A 17,023-nucleotide genomic window follows, 5' to 3' on the forward strand; every position below is an offset into this window, starting at 1 on the left:
CCCATTTGGTAAAAATTATAGATTCCCGTAAAGCATATTTAAAAATGTACCTTCTTCTAAATCAATGTTTTATAATTGTGATTTTTTAAAAAAATATACATATATATGTTTATTTTTATTGTTATTTGTTTGATTTTAATAAACAGAACTACAACCAGTGACCCTCTGCGCGTCACAACATGCGTCATTCTTTACGCAGTCCAACAGCGACACCTGCAGGCCGATTCGGAGACGACGCTTTTATTTTGAAGAAAACGAACCGGAAGCATTTCCGTTTCCGCTTCCGGATCACAGTCTGCTGTTGCTGCTGTGTGTCCATACTAGTCCAGTAACTCATTTCACATTCCGATGGCAAACAGAACCGTTAAAGATGCTAACAGTATACACGGGACTAACCCGCAGTATCTGGTGGAGAAAATCACCCGGACTCGAATCTACGAGTCTAAATACTGGAAGGAGGAGTGCTTCGGTCTGACCGGTGAGTAGCAATGTTAGCTAGCGAGCTAATGTTAGCTTCCCGTTGGCTAATGTGGCCGCTAACCCCTCTGTTCTCTATTTAAAGTAATTCATTTCATGTGAAATGTGTGAAGCAAAACATTCCCTAACGTTTACGGAAGCATATATGTTACTTTAGTATATTTTAACCAAGAAATAAACTCTGCAACTGCTCCCCCCCCCCCCCAGCTAGGATCGTGTAGCTAACAGTATTTCTCTAATGTTACTTCAGATCTATTAAAATGTCAAAAATAGCAAGTAACTTAAAGCTAATTATGTTAAAATGACCCAAGTTAAGTCTCCAAATAAATTCACTTTGCAACAGTGTGAGACAAATAAGGGCTCCAACTAACGATTTATTTTTTATCATCGTTTAAGCTCCATCAAATGTGTAATGTTTTTACATCAAAAGTGGACTTGAACAATCAATTGTATATAAAAAAAAATAATTTTTCATTTATTTTCTGTCGATCAACAAATCGATTAGTCAACTAATCAGTGCAGATCTAAAACAAATAAAAGCAGAAACCCCTCACATTTTTAAAGCTGTAACCAATAAATCTTTGATGTTTTTACTTGATAGGATTTAAATGATTATAGAAATTTCTGTCCTTCGGTTAATTCTTTTAACACTAATTTGTAGTGATTATCTTTTATATTTCTATATTAATACAGACAAACAGTAGCTATCATTACGTAATCATATTTTATATTATTCCGGTGTATGCTGTTTTTCATAAACCTTTCTGACTCAGCTGCTACTAATCACACACTGTTGCCCTGTAATTTTGTCTTTAATAGGTCTTGTATAGTTTCTATTTTCATTTCTATTCTTATTTTTACTTTATATACTTCTAATTATTTATGTTTTGCTTTATTTATCTGCACTTATTTCTGCCCTTATGCTGCTGCAACACCTGTATCTGTAATCTGTTTATTTAGTTTGCTGCATACAGCTGTGGTGTATTGTTTGTTTTTGTTTTTTTACCAGAGAATAAACAAAACAAAACAAATTACTTTGACACCCCTGTCCACATACTTTTGTGTACTTTTGTTCTGGGTCATTTTTCCTGTTCCAGTGAAGGGAAATCTTAACGCCACAGCATACAGTTATATTTTAGACAGCAGTGAACCTCCGTCAGTTTGTGCTTGGCCTTTTCTGTTTCACGATGACTGTTAATGAAGTGTGTGCACGTTGTGTCATCCACAGCTGAGCTAGTTGTTGACAAAGCCATGGAGTTGAAGTATGTTGGTGGAGTTTATGGTGGGAACATCAAGCCCACTCCCTTCCTCTGTCTCACTCTGAAGATGCTGCAGATTCAACCTGAAAAAGACATCATCGTTGAGTTCATAAAAAATGAGGATTTCAAGTGAGTTTCAATCCATTGAGAGATTACAGTTTTTTTTTTTTACAATCGCTGTGACAGTTTTTTCGATACATTTAACAATTTTCCTAAACTCTTAACGCACCAACACGCCTAAAACACACAACTGGCAAAATGGTTAATTTCATGCTCAGAATCACACATTGTAAACTAAACCCCCAAAACTGATTTTCAAAATACAATAATAAACTAACACACAATACACCGTGTCTAACAAAACACTGCAAACATGTTTTACAATCAAATAATTATTCGAAACACTAACACACGTTTAGTCAATCATAACACACTGACAAAAAAACACTATCATCAGCTAAAATGACAGAAACTGCAGTATTCTGTGTGTCAGGTCTGACCTGATACAGCAGACAGGATACTGGATTGATCACAGATTGAGTTCTGCATTGTAGTTTCTTTTGAAGCCTCTCTACGTTGTTGTTTCGAGTTTAGTAAATGCATGCATATTGTTCCTTTTCCACACAACATCAGCCCAAAGAGTTCTTTCAGAACATGTGATCATGCGACTGAAACACCTGAGTGTGGTTCCTGATGGGAATCAGCTGCGGTTTATGTATTTGCATAATTGCAATCAGCTGTTTCTCATTAGCAGTGGAATAAAACACAGGGAATATATTTGTGTTTGCAGCTGTTCGCTTTGACTTTAGCCTATATAAGTTATGTTTAGAACATGATGTTATCTGACATACAGCGTGAAAGCGTTTGTAAATCTGACTGTAAAATGACTTGGTCATTAAATGTTAAAATGTTTTGGTTTTGGTTGAGCTTGTGTGTAAAAGAAGTTCAAGCATTTTAAATCGGTGTTAACTGTGTGCATTTTGTATCAAAGCAACAAGAAATGTGTTAAGTGTTTAGCCTACAAAGACGGATGTTGTGCTAACCGTGTTAAGAGTTTAGGAAACTTGTTAATTGTATTGAAAAAACTGTCATAGCGATTGTTAAAAAACTGTAAAGTGCTGGCGCTGTCTTCCTTTCGTCAACCAACCAACCAAACAAAACATAGGAAAAATGCCTGCACACTGACTGGCCTTTCAGAGGCAAAAAAGGGATCAATTTATTATAAATCCAAAAGGTGACGTGAAGTGTGAAAAATGTGTGAGATAAGTAACGTTTTGTAATTCGAGAAAATACAAACGGTTATCAGACAAATGGCCATGGCCATCAGGAAAAAGTGTTTTCAATGTACTCCTCAGCGTTAGGTGTGTTCACAAAGCCCACAAGGACATCAGAATGAAGATATAGACAATACATGTACATGCCGAGCTCAGATGATATGTGCTTGCTCATACTGTTGCTTGTTGTGTGTATCTTACCACGCTCGCTCTCTTTGTTTTTTTTATTAGATATGTTCGTTTACTTGGAGCGATGTACATGAGGTTAACTGGCACTGCAGTGGATTGCTACAAATACCTGGAGCCGCTGTACAACGATTACAGAAAAATAAAGAGTCAGAACAGAAATGGAGGTGAGTTTTGAAAGTCACTCCACGAATGATTCATTTAAGTCATTATTGTTGGCCGTGCCACAATGTGCCTCCTGTTAGTCAGACAGTTATCCTGTAGGCGCTCTGTACATCTGGAGGTCTTTTAAAGAAATAGTATTTTGGAAACACACTTTTTGAGTCAGACGAGAAGACGATCTGGACGTTTTTAGCCTGGCTTACCACAGAAAGTGGAAGCAGGGGAAAACTGCTAGCCTACCTCCATCGAAGGAGAAACAATCCACCTTCCGACTCCAAAGTTTTCTGATTTACATGTTGTGTCTTGTTGTGTTGCACATGCATACCTAGAAAACAAGACAATGTGGTTTAAGGAGCTCTTGGTTTTCACAGTTCCTTATCCAAACACAGAAGAGTCACACAAATATTTCCCAGCAGGCTTGTGGAATAAAGCCCTGTGATTGGCCTTAAATTAAGATGAAACATACCCTCCAGTACAGTGAGCGCTCTATCAGTTGTAATAAACACATCTAGACTTAATGTTTCTCAATTATGCAGCTGTTGCACAACTTTCATCACCAATGTTCAATCACAGGCTTATATTTAAGTATTTCATTCATTTGGTTCGTTTATTGGGCCAAAATTAAATTCCAGGTAGCGTTTAGCGACGTCGTCTTAGTTCTGTTGAGACCCCGATTATGTTGTGAATGTGTGATGAAATCATTCAGGTTGCTTCTGTTCTCCTTCTTCATCTTTTTACTTTTGTTTTAGAGTTTGAGTTGATGCATGTGGACGAGTTCATCGACGAGCTTCTTCATTCAGAGAGGATGTGTGACATCATTCTGCCCCGCCTGCAGGTACGTTTACATCATGTCTACTCACAAACAGCTTGATTCAGGTGCCTACGCCTCTAATGTGTGTGTGTGTGTGTGTGTGTGTGTTACAGAAGAGACATGTCCTTGAGGAGGCTGAGATGTTAGACCCACGTATCAGCGCTCTGGAGGAAGACCTGGATGAGGTGGAGAGCAGTGAAGAAGAAGACGAGGAAGAAGAGAAGGTAACATTTCATTAACCTTGTGGAACACCATGTGAGCGCTGGTTTGCTGTGAAGTGTACTGGCGTCCTCAGTCATCAGTTATGCCTTTGTCAAATTCAGCAAATGTTTCCTCTCGGTCCAGTGTTTGTACACAGCAAACTCTGACTCTGTAAATGGGAAACAAACAAAGTTGCTCAACGCTATTCCAGCCACTCAGCCATGATTTGTGAGTCAGGTGACGTTAAACGACTTGCCCACGGACGTTCAGCTGACTCTCTAGTTTGCCAAGATGCTGTTGTGATGTTAGCTATAGTAGCAGGAGAGTTGTGAGCGTCGCTGTTTGTCATGGTATTGGATTTCTCCAGAATTGCATACCCCACCTTTGAGCCAGTTGATAATATTCATATACATTATTATTATTATTATTATTATTATTAGTAGTAGTATTAGTATTATTATTATTATTGTTATTATTAATCGTCGTGGTAACGTTACTGTGAAGCAGATGCATTTTTAAGAGGCAGCAAACAGTCTTACTGTATTAGTTTTTCCACCTGTGGTATCGAAACCAAACCTTCCACATTACGTCTCAGGTAGTTTGGTGTCATGATTATGTTCAGCACGCCTCCCTTTCTTCCTTTGTTTTGCATTAACTGAGAGAACTATAATATTCTAGTTTACTGACAGGAAAACTACACACGCTATAGGTCACGTGGCGTATAAGGCAAGGCCTGCTGCACTTAAGCTGCCAGTATACTCCATCGGAGCTGCTTGCTGGATGGTTGAACACTATGAATGTCTTCCAGGAGAGACCGTCTGATAATCTGCACCGTTATCTCTCTATATTTAAACAATTTCTCTCCCCCCTCTCTCGGCTTTTATTTCCACCTTCCGGTGTGGCCGTTCAGAACAACTATAAACACTCGATTTCCAACGTGGTCGGACAACACGTCTTACGAACTAGTTCTGTTCGAGCATAACCTGACCCTTACGCACAGTGAAATTTGAAAGAGCCAAAAAAATCCCGGACACTGTCGATCAATTGTACCCGACTATATTAACAACGTTTCAGTCCCGAGACCTTCATCGGGTGAAATTCTGAGTCAGTTTTTGATCCGGCGCACCTGTCCGCAAGACTTTAAGGGGTGCAAGGACTTTGTAGCGATTGTTACACTGTGAATTTTAAATTTGGTCATATCACTAAACATCAAATATTAATTTTTTTTCCATGTTCAAATGATACTTTAAAATTTAAATGCAAAGTGACAGCCCTGAGGTGCATGTGTATATGTAGTCGCCATGAGTGATTATGGTAGCGATAGTATTTTTTACATATATATGAATTTATTTAGTTTATATGAAGAACAGGACACATGTCAGATGCCAGCTGACTCTCACAGATTAAGTTATTAAAGTGTAAATCTTTTGAATTTTTACTACGTAGACTTAAAGAATCACAATCAACTAACTACTGATTAACTTTTTACAGAACAGGGTCAGTTTGTTGCCATGTGGTGCTTTTCCACAGGTTTTTAAAACGTTTGTGTTTTTCCGCCCGCAGCCGGAGAGACTCCAGACCCCCGAACCCCACAGACGCAGTTACCGTGACAACGACAGACCTCGTCGATCTCCGTCACCTCGTTACAGACGCAGCCGCTCACCCAGACGGTTTGTGTTTTTAATTGTCCTTCAATATAGCAAGGGATTAAGAATTTATATTCCTCGGATGTATGTCATATGCGAAGGAGACAAAATAATAATAAAAAAATAATTTTGTAAAGTGATTATAAATCGTGAACTCAGTTCTAAATAAAATCCTTTTGTGGGTTTATTTATTTTTTTTCAGGAGGAGCAGATCTCCGAAGAGGCGGAGGTACGTTTGAAATCTTTTGTCACCTTTCTTAAATAAAATACTTGTAGCTTATTCTCATTGACGTCTTTTGTTGTATGCACTCAGCCCATCGCCCCGGAGAGACCGCCATCGCAGCAAGAGCCCCCGGCGCCATCGCAGCCGGTCCAGAGACAGACGCCACCGCTCCAAATCCCCGGGTAAAGAAACGGAAACAAGCAGGCTGCGGGTTCTAGTTTGATGCACTGATGCTAAACAGAGAAAAACAGTTTGTAAAGGGGATAGGTTAGGGTCACTTCCTACTGGCCCGTAGAGGCTGTCAAACGATAGATAGATGATGGATGTTAGCGTGTGTGTGTGCTGGGTCCGAATGCACACGGGGAGGTTAGTTAGATACAACCCTGTAATCAATCAATCTGAAGCTTATTTTCAATGAGATGTGGAGAACTGCTCTACCAGAAGGTGGCAGGCCCGTTGATAGCAGAGAGCAGGGCAGGCAGCAGTAGTGGTACGATTCAATGAATATACACTCAGTGGCCACTTTATTAGGTACACCTGTACATTACACCTAATGCAGTAATGTAATGTTCAGTGTTGTTAACGTTCAGAGACCGTCAAAGAGGTGTTAGATTATATGTTTTAGCATTAAGGTCTTAGTTACGATCATGATCTATTAATATTCAGAGCTGTTTCTAATGTAAATGGGCAGAACAAAAAATATTAGAGGCCTCTCAATATAATGACAGTTATATTTTATATATATATATATATATATATATATATATATATATATATATATATATATATATGAGAGAGAGAGAGATATTATGGATAGTAAAACTTTTCAGTAGGCAGCAGTTATTAACTTAAATACATCTTCGGATTACACATGACGAAGAGAATGTAACGTAGGATTGAAATCCCTGTAAAATACACAATACATTCAAAATACATAATACATGTAGATCAGGACAACTACAACAAAAGACAACCAAAAACAACCAGATGGTAGAGACAGTAACTGCTTTGCTTAACAATTAAAAGATGACAATGTGCATGTTAAGTGAAACCAACAAACAATATACAAATGTGCACATCGTACAGATCATTAAATAACAAGCCTGGATCAATGACAAGAAGTACATCTCCCCTTTCTTCCCTCTTAATTAGACGATAAATTGTACGACAGAAACAAACAAACAGTTCCACGCAGGATAGTAAACTAGAGAATATTAATAATACACGGTCATCTAATCGGCCTTTACCTTCAGAAAACATCGTCTTCATGGATGAATACGTTTTGTCTTCTGATCAAAGTCTTCTTGTGTTTTTTTCTTCTTCTTCTCTTCAGTTTGGTGGTTTTCATTTTTCTCTTCTAACTGTATGTGATGATTTGAAGATAGTTGTTTTGGTTCTTATTCTGAAGACGTTGTTGTCGTTGTTTTGAACCAGGTCACCACAGAAGCCACAGACACCGCAGCCACTCAAAGTCCCCGGAGAGGTGAGCGATGCTACTGTTATCGTTACTAAAACCTTTTGATTCTACTCACATAATTAAAAAAAATATTCCAAACACTTTGGTCGTGTTTATCCGCATATGTGGGGCTGGGTATCGTTTGAAGTTTTTTGATAATAGTGTCGATACTAAACTATACTTTTTTTCCCACACCGTCTAATAAAGATGTTGTCTAAACACAAGCAGCTGAACAGCAACTTTTCCTAAAAATACATTATTTAACTCATTTTAAATCCGTGTGCTCAAAGAAGAAGTCATTCAATTGGCAAATCTGACCAGACATTCAAAGACAACTTTCAGTACTCGGCGGGTTTTTATATGCGGTGCCACAGATACCCAAAACAGATGACAAAACAATCTCACCGCAAAGTCTGCACAGCAGTTTTCTGGAGCTTTTTTTTTTATTGTATCACATGATCTTCATGCAGATGAAGGAGTTTTGAATTTTAAATATTCAAATTTCCATTTTTTTCTCAGCACTTTAAGGACTTCTCATCCGCGTTGACTTAAAAGTTGAAAGTGTAAAAAAAAATTAAAAAAAAAATTAAAAAAAATCATTCTTCACCTTGGAAACAGTAGTTGACAAAACAATCTTCAGTTGCTGTTCTGGAGCTTTCGATCGTATCACACGGTCTTCCTCAGCTGATGAACAAAATGCTGCGGTCGAGATGCCCAGCCCTGTTTATGTGTTGTCACTACTTTATTATTAGTAATGAGATGTGAACCATTTATTGAATTATTTCCATTCAACGTCATTTTGTCTTTCACATGACAGGAGTTCAAAAAAGAGTCACAAGAAGAGTCGAAGAGGAAACGAGTGATTTTACTTTTACATCTTTAACTCTCTTTTTTTGTTTTGTTTTGTTTTTTTTACCTCCAAACTTGCCTCTAAATCTCGTATGAAATTTGAGTTTTTTAAATTTTATTTTGCAAGTACTTTAAATTTTAGATGTTGGACAAGTGACCTGCCTGTAATATTACAATTTATACAGTTTATAAATGTGTTTCTGTATGTTAAGAATGAGTTTCACACTCTGACCTGACATTTGTCGTAGAAATAAAGACCCTGATTCATCAGTCGTGTGTTTTTGTACGTGTGATTGATTCCCGAGGAAGACGAGGACCCGCAACTCATGGCTGATGCTCCTGGATTTTATACATAATGAATTAATCTTTACGTGGGCTTAAATTAAGCTTTTCTTTTCGAGGAAATTACTGTTTTGGCCTACGATTAGTTCCAAATTAAGCAGTTATTTTCAAGAAACTTATTTGGAAATTATTCTGAATTCTCAGACATGTAACATAAAGCCTTAATGGGACTTTTTGAAAAGACAAAATAAATGATTAAACAAATGTTTTCCTTCCTTTAAAGTTTCCAAATTAAATGTCGGCAGTGGATTTCAAAAGTCTTAGTTTGACTGACGTCCACCAGTGCCCCGTGTACTGTAACCACCAACACAAAAAACTTAAAGAAGACTTTTTAGTGTACATCATGTATATTTAATAGTATTAGTATTGTGTACAACTGAGACACAGCTCAACATACTTTCTAAGAATACAATCAGTTGAATCTGGCGATAACATTCAGGTTATACATCAAAGTAACTATTACATCACCAATCAGAGAGTTATATATGTCACCACTCCAAAGCTTACAGCAAAGCAAATTTCATACAGAGTGTATAATGTTCTCATACAAACCTAAAATACAGTGCTAAGGAAAATAATAAACACAGCAGGAATATAGTAAACACCACGGTTACATGTAAGTTAAGAAAAGGAACATCTGATCAAAATCTATTTGAACTAATAATGTAATTTACTGGATTATGTAATGACATTTTAACTTTTTTTAGGTAAGGGGATACCTACATTTCTTTCTGGATTTAGAACCAGTTCTGTTAAAAGCTCTATGGCTCTTGCAGGTTCGCCAGAAACTCCTCTATTTTTCTACACATTCGGTGGCTGCCTTTGTCTTTAATCTTCTTCAGAACTGTGATGCTGTTCTTACGATAGAAGGATTTGTGCGGTATTGCAGCCGCCTTCATGTGATATGTTATTGACCTGTCACTATCCTGCCGATTGAAGTATAAATAGTTTGCGTAGTTGTTGTAAAGCATCTGTGTGTCTGCAGGTTCCAGGTCGCTTTCTAGCAGTTCCTGGTATATCGCCTCAGCTTTAGCCAGATTTGACCTTGCGTATATATCTGCGAGGTCTATTTTCTTCACAAGTGAAGAATGAGGGTAAAGAGAAATCACCTCCTTATGGAGACTGATTGCTCTGTCTATCACGCTTTGTTCTGGGCGATTTTCCTCGGAAGATGTGATCTTCCATTTGTAGCAGAGTGCAACACATGACTTCAGATAACGTACATCTGGATGTTTTTTCAGAGCCTCCTCTGCCAAATCAATGGCCTCATCAACAGATACATATTTCTTGTAAACCCATAGTAATGCTTTCATACCGCTGTAGCTGCTGACGGGATTACTCAAAACCTTTCTGCCTAACTCACGCGCATCATCTTCGATTCTTTCTCCTTTCTTAGCACATTGTTCAAGGTAGTGAACGGCGAGGTGCAAGCTCTCTGGATCCTGTTCCTTGGCGATTCTCATTTTCTCCAAGACGTTAGCTTCCAGCTCTTTGTTGCTGTAATTAAAGGGACTGCCTAATGCTAACATATGGCTGGTGTGCCACTCCACCACGTCTGGCTGCATCCTGATGGCTCTCTCGAAGTAATCTGCAGCCAGCAGCTTTTTGTCTGCGCTGAACTTCATCAGGGTCCAGGCTTTTTCCGCGTAGATCTCCGGATGGAGCTCGTCCTGGGATGGAGATGGGTATTTTTTCATCAGGGCGTCGATCTTCGACAGGTAAGCCTGACTCTCTGCTTGTTCTCCCAGGTGGTAGTGCAGCCAAGCCAGGTTCCCATAGTTCACCACTAACCAGGGGCCCTCATCTGTGTTTCTCATCTGGCGGAAGGCCTCTGCAGCCCTGCTGAACAAACTCTGGGCGTCTTCGGTGAACCCCAGCTTGTACTGAATGAACCCCCGCAGGTTGTAAATGTGACCCAGCCAGCTGTTTCCCTCCTTGGTGCCGATGTCTTCCAACTTGTCCCTGAGTCGGAAAAGTTCGGACCTGCCAGGGTCCAGATCCCAGGTGAAGTGGCACTGCAGGGCCTTCAGTCTGGACTCCAGTGTTGTCGGACTCTGAGCAGCACTGATGGAGAATAAAAATAACAAATATTAAAACTCATCATTAATAGGTTCATACAGTACGCTCTGAAGGGTGCTATGTTTGGAGAATGATGGTTCATGTCATGTGGAGGGAGGAAGGGAAAGAAGGAATAAACAAAGTAAGGAAAAGTTAACGCACCAGTAGTAAGGCAATAAAAAAGTAAAAGTAAAATATAAAAGAGTGAATAAGGGAAGTAATGGAAGAATTTTATTTTCATGATTCTTGTATTTTGCAGGACTTGCTTTTTATTTTAATTTTCTCTTACTATGTTTATTGTTAAAGGGACAGTTCACCCCCAAATCAAACATCCGTAGTTTTCCTCTTACCTGTAGTGCTATTTTTTCAGAAATCACAGGTACTTGTTGAAACCTGCCTTTAAAGGATACAGCTCGAAATATAATGTATTTTTCTTTGTGTTAGCCATGAAAAGACTAAAACCAACAATGAACTGATCGTACATTACATGTTTTGAGAGGGTGTTGCTGGGGTGAACTGTCCCTTTAAGCTCCAAAATACCAAAGAAAATTCTCTGTATGTGAAAACCTACTTGGTATTAAACATGATTCTGAAGAAAGAAGTATAACTATAACAGAAGAAAGAAAGAAAGAAACAAGGAAAAAGGAGGAAAAGAAGTAGGGAAGGACATAAGGAAGAAAGAAAAGATAAAAGGGGATGAGGCAAGAAATAAGAAAAGATGGCTGAAAGCGGTACGGAAGGATGAGGTAAGTAAGGAATGTAGGAAGGAGGGAAGGAAAGGAAAGAAATGGAGCAAAACACAGAAGAGAACAGGGAAGACAGGAAGGATGAAACGGAGTAATAAAGGGAGGAAATGAGGAGATACTAATGGAAAAAATGGATGAGGAAAGACATAAGAGAAGAGGAAGGAGAAAAGAAAGGACTAATGAGAAAAGAACAGAAGAAAGATGGCTGAAAGTTAAGCCTCAACTTCTACTGAGGAAACACATTACAGGTTTTTATGGCTGATTCTCTCTTTTTGAGTAAAAAATAAAGTGAAATAAAAATGAACTAAATGATTAATTCATTAAATTAAAACAAAATAGAAGGATTTAGCATTTCTCCAGTTTCTCCAGCAGAATTATATTCCTGGCAGTGTGGGACACAACTTTCAGAAAACAATCAATCACTAATGATTGTTAAAAAGTAGAAAGAAAATACAAATGTTAAAATCCCTATAAACCTGGCTGTAAGGGAAGAAAGAAAAAAGAACAAGTAACATAGAAGAGAGCAAAGTAAGTAAAGAATAAAGAAAGAAGGGAGAGAAAAGAGCAAAGGGAAATGATGGAGCACTCTGAGCAGTCATTGAAAACATCGTCATTGACTTGTAGCATCCAGAATGTTCATATTTTGGGCTCTGGGACTCAATAATAAGACGTTCAATACATCATAATGATACTCATTATTTTCTCATACACTTAGATAAAATGCAGAAGCAGCTCCTCACCTCATCATTCAGCTGTTTCCTCGACTCTGCAGTTCTCTGACTATGCGTCCGTTTGGCTGATTTCTGCTCTTGATGCTGCTTCGGGTTCGCTGGCACAATGTCAGTGATGTCCAACTTCTACTTCGCTTTAAATGATGTGATGTTGTTGAGCAGGTCTAACATGAAATGTTCATAATGAAACCGAAACGAATTTCTGATGTGGGACATTTGCATATATAGCCTAATATTTACGTGTGAAATGCTTTTGTAATTTAGCCAACAAAACCACAGCATTACAGTGTGAGAATTAATAATTTAAATGAAGGTTGCTTGCCTATTATATTAATACCATGTTGAAACTTTTGTACACACACACACACACACACACACAGGGCATGAGGCTTAACAAATCAAAGTGTTGTCCTGCAGACTTGCTGAGTGCAGGGAGAAGTTGATTAGCTGTTGCAAACAGGCTTACATTTATACAAAGAAACAGGGATATCAGAAAGAACATCATGTACTGAGGACAGTATGTATTGTAATGACCATGAGAGGAAAAGTATCAGTTTTGGGGAACGAAGCAGAGACTTTAGCAACTTTCAAACAGAGGAAGTGTAGGATTCCTCCACCAGGGCGCTGTCTCCACATGAAGGGTGGACTCGTGTGCCAAGAGGCTGGGACCAGCTTGTTCACCACCGAAGGGAGAGCTAAGTCTAAACCACAGCTCCTCCTCACCTCTGGAGAAACCTATCAGATGGCTGTACATTCTTATTTAAAACTCTGTGTAATGTTAAGAACAGCATTCTTTTTTAGGATGATGGCTACAGATTAACAGCTTGCTGACTGTGGTTTTCTGAATAGAAAAGATCCTTGTACAAGATGCTTTTAATCCTCCAATGCTTTAATAAATGCCAAATTAAGGAATAGCTTCTCTCCAGACTTCTCTATTGCAAATAAACAAACGCGCTGACAACAGTCAGACTTCATTACACTTTTGTGCAAAAGACTTTCATAAAGCCCTCATAACACTGCAAATCCCATCTTGACAGCAGCGTGTGACGTTTTGCTGCAGCATCCTCAGGACCAGATGAGTCTGACGGGAAAACTTTCCTCAGTACTCACAATGAAGTTTCACACATTGCAGTGGATACATCAATTGTTAATCAGTCTCATTGTTTACATTTTACTTGGAATAAAATAAAAACTTCAAAATTGAAAATAACTCCTTATGAAAGCGATGAAAATCCTCCTTTTGTTCAGTCTTAAGGCGCCTTGACTTTCGTTTCCCGTGAATGGAAACATACAGCAACATATCTGTCACACCTCCAGCCAGCTCATAACATTCTTCATGTTATTTCTGGTTCACCTTGCCACGTACCAACGGTCTCTGTCTTTCCAGATCGAGCCACTCCCTCCTGCCCTGCAGTAACCCGTTTCCTGACATTTCCCTCACCTGACCTTCCCCGCCCATTCATTCACCTGCTTCTCATTTTCCAATCAGCCACAGTACTTATCCTGGGTCATCTCAACTCATTCCATGTCCCAGTGGTATACTCAGGCTGTCTGAGGGGCAGGGGCAGGTGCAGGTGCAGGGGCAGGTGCAGGTGCAGGTGCATGGGCAGGTGTAGGTGCAGTTGTAGGGGCAGGGGCAGGTGTAGGTGCAGGTGCAGGTGCAGGTGCAGGGGCAGAGGCAGGTGCATGTGCAAACGCAGGTGCAGGTGCATGGGGAGGTGTAGGTGCAGGTGTAGTGGCAGGGGCAGGGGCAGGTGCAGGTGCAGGTGCAGGGGAAGGTATAGGTGCAGGTGCAGGTGTAGGGGCAGGGGCAAGGGCAGGTGTAGGGGCAGGGGAAGGGGCAGGGGCGAAAAAGCACAAGGATGCAGTGCCGTATAGGCATTTTCTCCACTGGAAGGGCATCTCAGAGGGCCCTGTCCTCAGAGGGCCCAGCCTTGTCCTGATGTGTTTAGAAGCATTCACTAACCCTATGACTTGGCTGTTGCACCACGCCACCACGTCTGGCTGCATCCTGATGGCTCTCTCGAAGTAATCTGCAGCCAGCAGCTTTTTGTCTGCGCTGAACTTCATCAGGGTCCAGGCTTTTTCCGCGTAGATCTCCGGATGGAGCTCGTCCTGGGATGGAGATGGGTATTTATTCATCAGGGCGTCGACCTTCGACAGGTAAGCCTGACTCTCTGCTTGTTCTCCCAGGTGGTGGTGCAGCCAAGCCAGGTTCCCGTAGTTCACCACTAACCAGGGGCCCTCATCTGTGTTTCTCATCTGGCGGAAGGCCTCTGCAGCCCTGCTGAACAAACTCTGGGCATCTTCGGTGAACTCCAGCTTGTACTGAATGAACCCCCGCAGGTTGTAAATGTGACCCAGCCAGCTGTTTCCCTCCTTGGTGCCGATGTCTTCCAACTTGTCCCTGAGTCGTACAAGTTTGGACCTGCCAGGGTCCAGATCCCAGGTGAAGTGGCACTGCAGGGCCTCCAGTTTGGACTCCAGTGTTGTCGGACTCTGAGCAGCACTGATGGAGAATAAAAATAACAAATATTAAAACTCATCATCAGTAGGTTCATACAGTATGCTCTGAAGGGTGCTATGTTTGTAGAACGACAGTTCATGTCATGTGGAGGGAGGGAGGAATAAACAAAATAAGGAAAAGTTAACGCACCAGTAGTAAGGCAATAAAAAAGTAAAAGTGAAATATAAAAGAGTGAATAAGGGAAGTAATGGATGAAGAATTTTATTTTCATCATTCTTGACTTTTACAGGTCTTGCTTTTTATTTTTATTTTCTCTTACTATGTTCATTGTTAAAGGGACAGTTCAGCCCAAAATCAAAATTCTGTATTTTTCTGCTCTTGCTTCGGGTTCGCTGGCACAATGTCAGTGATGTCCAACTTCTACTTCGCTTTAAATGATGTGATGTTGTTGAGAAGGTGTTACATGAAATGTTCATAATGAAACCGAAACTAATTTCAGTTGCGGGAAATTTGCTTATAAAGCTTAATATTTACGCGTGCAATGCTTTTGTAATTTAGCCAACAAAACCACAGCATTACAGTCAGACTTCATTACACTGTTGTGCAAAAGACTTTCATAAAGCCCTCACAACATTGTAAATCACATCTTGACAGCAGCGTGTGACGTTTTGCTGCAGCATCCTCAGGACCAGATGAGTCTGACGGGAAAACTTTCCTCAGTACTCACAAAGAAGTTTCACACATTGCAGTGGATACATCAATTGTTAATCAGTCTCATTGTTTATTTTTTACTTGGAATAAAATAAAAACATCAAAATTGAAAATAACTCCTTATGAAAGCGATGAAAATCCTCCTTTTGTTCAGTCTTAAGGCGCCTTGACTTTCGTTTCCTGTGAATGGAAACCTACAGCCACATATCTGTCACACCTCCAGCCAGCTCATAACATTCTTCATGTTATTTCTGGTTCACCTTGCCATGTACCAACGGTCTCTGTCTTTCCAGATCGAGCCACTCCCTCCTGCCCTGCAGTAACCCGTTTCCTGCCGTTTCCCTCACCTGACCTTCCCCGCCCATTCATTCACCTGTTTCTCATTTTCCAATCAGCCACAGTACTTATCCCGGGTCATCTCAACTCATTCCATGCCCCAGTGGTATACTCAGGCTGTCTGAGGGGCAGGGGCAAGGGCGAAAAAGCACAAGGATGCAGTGCCATATAGGCGTTTTCTCCACTGGAAGGGCATCTCAGAGGGCACTTTTTGCGGCTTTTATTTTTCGAACATGGGGGAACAGATGGGACGATCTCCCCCAGAGTCCACTATGGTGCGCTGCCATCTATTCATTCTAGTATCTTTGTGGGCCCTCTTGACGGAGCAGTGATTGAAAACATCGTCATTGACTTGTATCTATATGTTGTTGGACTCTGAGCAGCACTGATGGAGAATAAAAATAACAAATATTAAAACTCATCATACAGTACGCTCTGAAGGGTGCTATGTTTGGAGAACGACGGTTCATGTCATGTGGAGGGAAGGAAGGAATAAACAAAGTAAGGAAAAGTTAACGCACCAGTAGTAAGGCAATAAAAAAGTAAAAGTGAAATATTAAAGAGTGAATAAGGGAAGTAATGGATGAAGAATTTTATTTTCATGATTCTTGACTTTTACAGGACTTGCTTTTTATTTTTATTTTCTCTTACTATGTTCATTGTTAAAGGGACAGTTCAGCCCAAAATCAAAATTCTATATTTTTCTGCTCTTGCTTCGGGTTCGCTGGCACAATGTCAGTGATGTCCAACTTCTACTTCGCTTTAAATGATGTGATGTTGTTGAGAAGGTGTAACATGAAATGTTCATAATGAAACCGAAACAAATTTCAGTTGCGGGACATTTGCTTATAAAGCTTAATATTTACGCGTGCAATGCTTTTGTCATTTAGCCAACAAAACCACAGCATTACAGTCAGACTTCATTACACTTTTGTGCAAAAGACTTTCATAAAGCCCTCACAACATTGTAAATCACATCTTGACAGCAGCGTGTGACGTTTTGCTGCAGCATCCTCAGGACCAGATGAGTCTGACGGGAAAACTTTCCTCAGTACTCACAATGAAGTTTCACACATTGCAGTGGATAC

At 39.9% G+C, this 17,023-nt stretch overlaps 2 protein-coding genes across 2 annotated transcripts; one reads left to right on the forward strand and one right to left on the reverse strand.

The window, feature by feature from the left end:
• Window positions 1–262: 262 nt before the first annotated feature.
• prpf38a (pre-mRNA processing factor 38A) lies at window positions 263–8,814 on the forward strand. The gene is made up of 10 exons (XM_044200737.1): window positions 263–478; window positions 1,706–1,865; window positions 3,242–3,363; window positions 4,108–4,193; window positions 4,283–4,393; window positions 5,934–6,040; window positions 6,219–6,245; window positions 6,330–6,421; window positions 7,674–7,722; window positions 8,513–8,814. The coding sequence occupies exons 1-10, from the start codon at window positions 349–351 to the stop codon at window positions 8,556–8,558; spliced, it is 930 nt and encodes a 309-aa protein (XP_044056672.1). The 5' UTR covers window positions 263–348; the 3' UTR covers window positions 8,559–8,814.
• A 400-nt stretch (window positions 8,815–9,214) lies between these two features.
• On the reverse strand, window positions 9,215–12,587 carry LOC122878211 (interferon-induced protein with tetratricopeptide repeats 1B-like). Its single transcript, XM_044200731.1, has 2 exons — window positions 12,431–12,587; window positions 9,215–10,950 (listed from the first exon to the last, which is right to left on the reverse strand). The coding sequence occupies exons 1-2, from the start codon at window positions 12,436–12,438 to the stop codon at window positions 9,648–9,650; spliced, it is 1,311 nt and encodes a 436-aa protein (XP_044056666.1). The 5' UTR covers window positions 12,439–12,587; the 3' UTR covers window positions 9,215–9,647.
• Between the last annotated feature and the right edge of the window lie 4,436 nt (window positions 12,588–17,023).

This window comes from Siniperca chuatsi, linkage group LG6, assembly GCF_020085105.1.
Source record: "Siniperca chuatsi isolate FFG_IHB_CAS linkage group LG6, ASM2008510v1, whole genome shotgun sequence".
Classification (NCBI taxonomy): Eukaryota; Metazoa; Chordata; class Actinopteri; order Centrarchiformes; family Sinipercidae; genus Siniperca; species Siniperca chuatsi.

Excerpts from the sequence above, each read along its gene's own strand:
- prpf38a (XM_044200737.1), top strand. The coding sequence starts at position 349 with ATGGCAAACAGAACCGTTAAAGATGCTAACAGTATACACGGGACTAAC. Across the intron at positions 4,394-5,933 it reads AAGACGAGGAAGAAGAGAAG|CCGGAGAGACTCCAGACCCC; the intron begins GTAACATTTCAT and ends TTCCGCCCGCAG. Across the intron at positions 6,422-7,673 it reads CCACCGCTCCAAATCCCCGG|GTCACCACAGAAGCCACAGA; the intron begins GTAAAGAAACGG and ends GTTTTGAACCAG.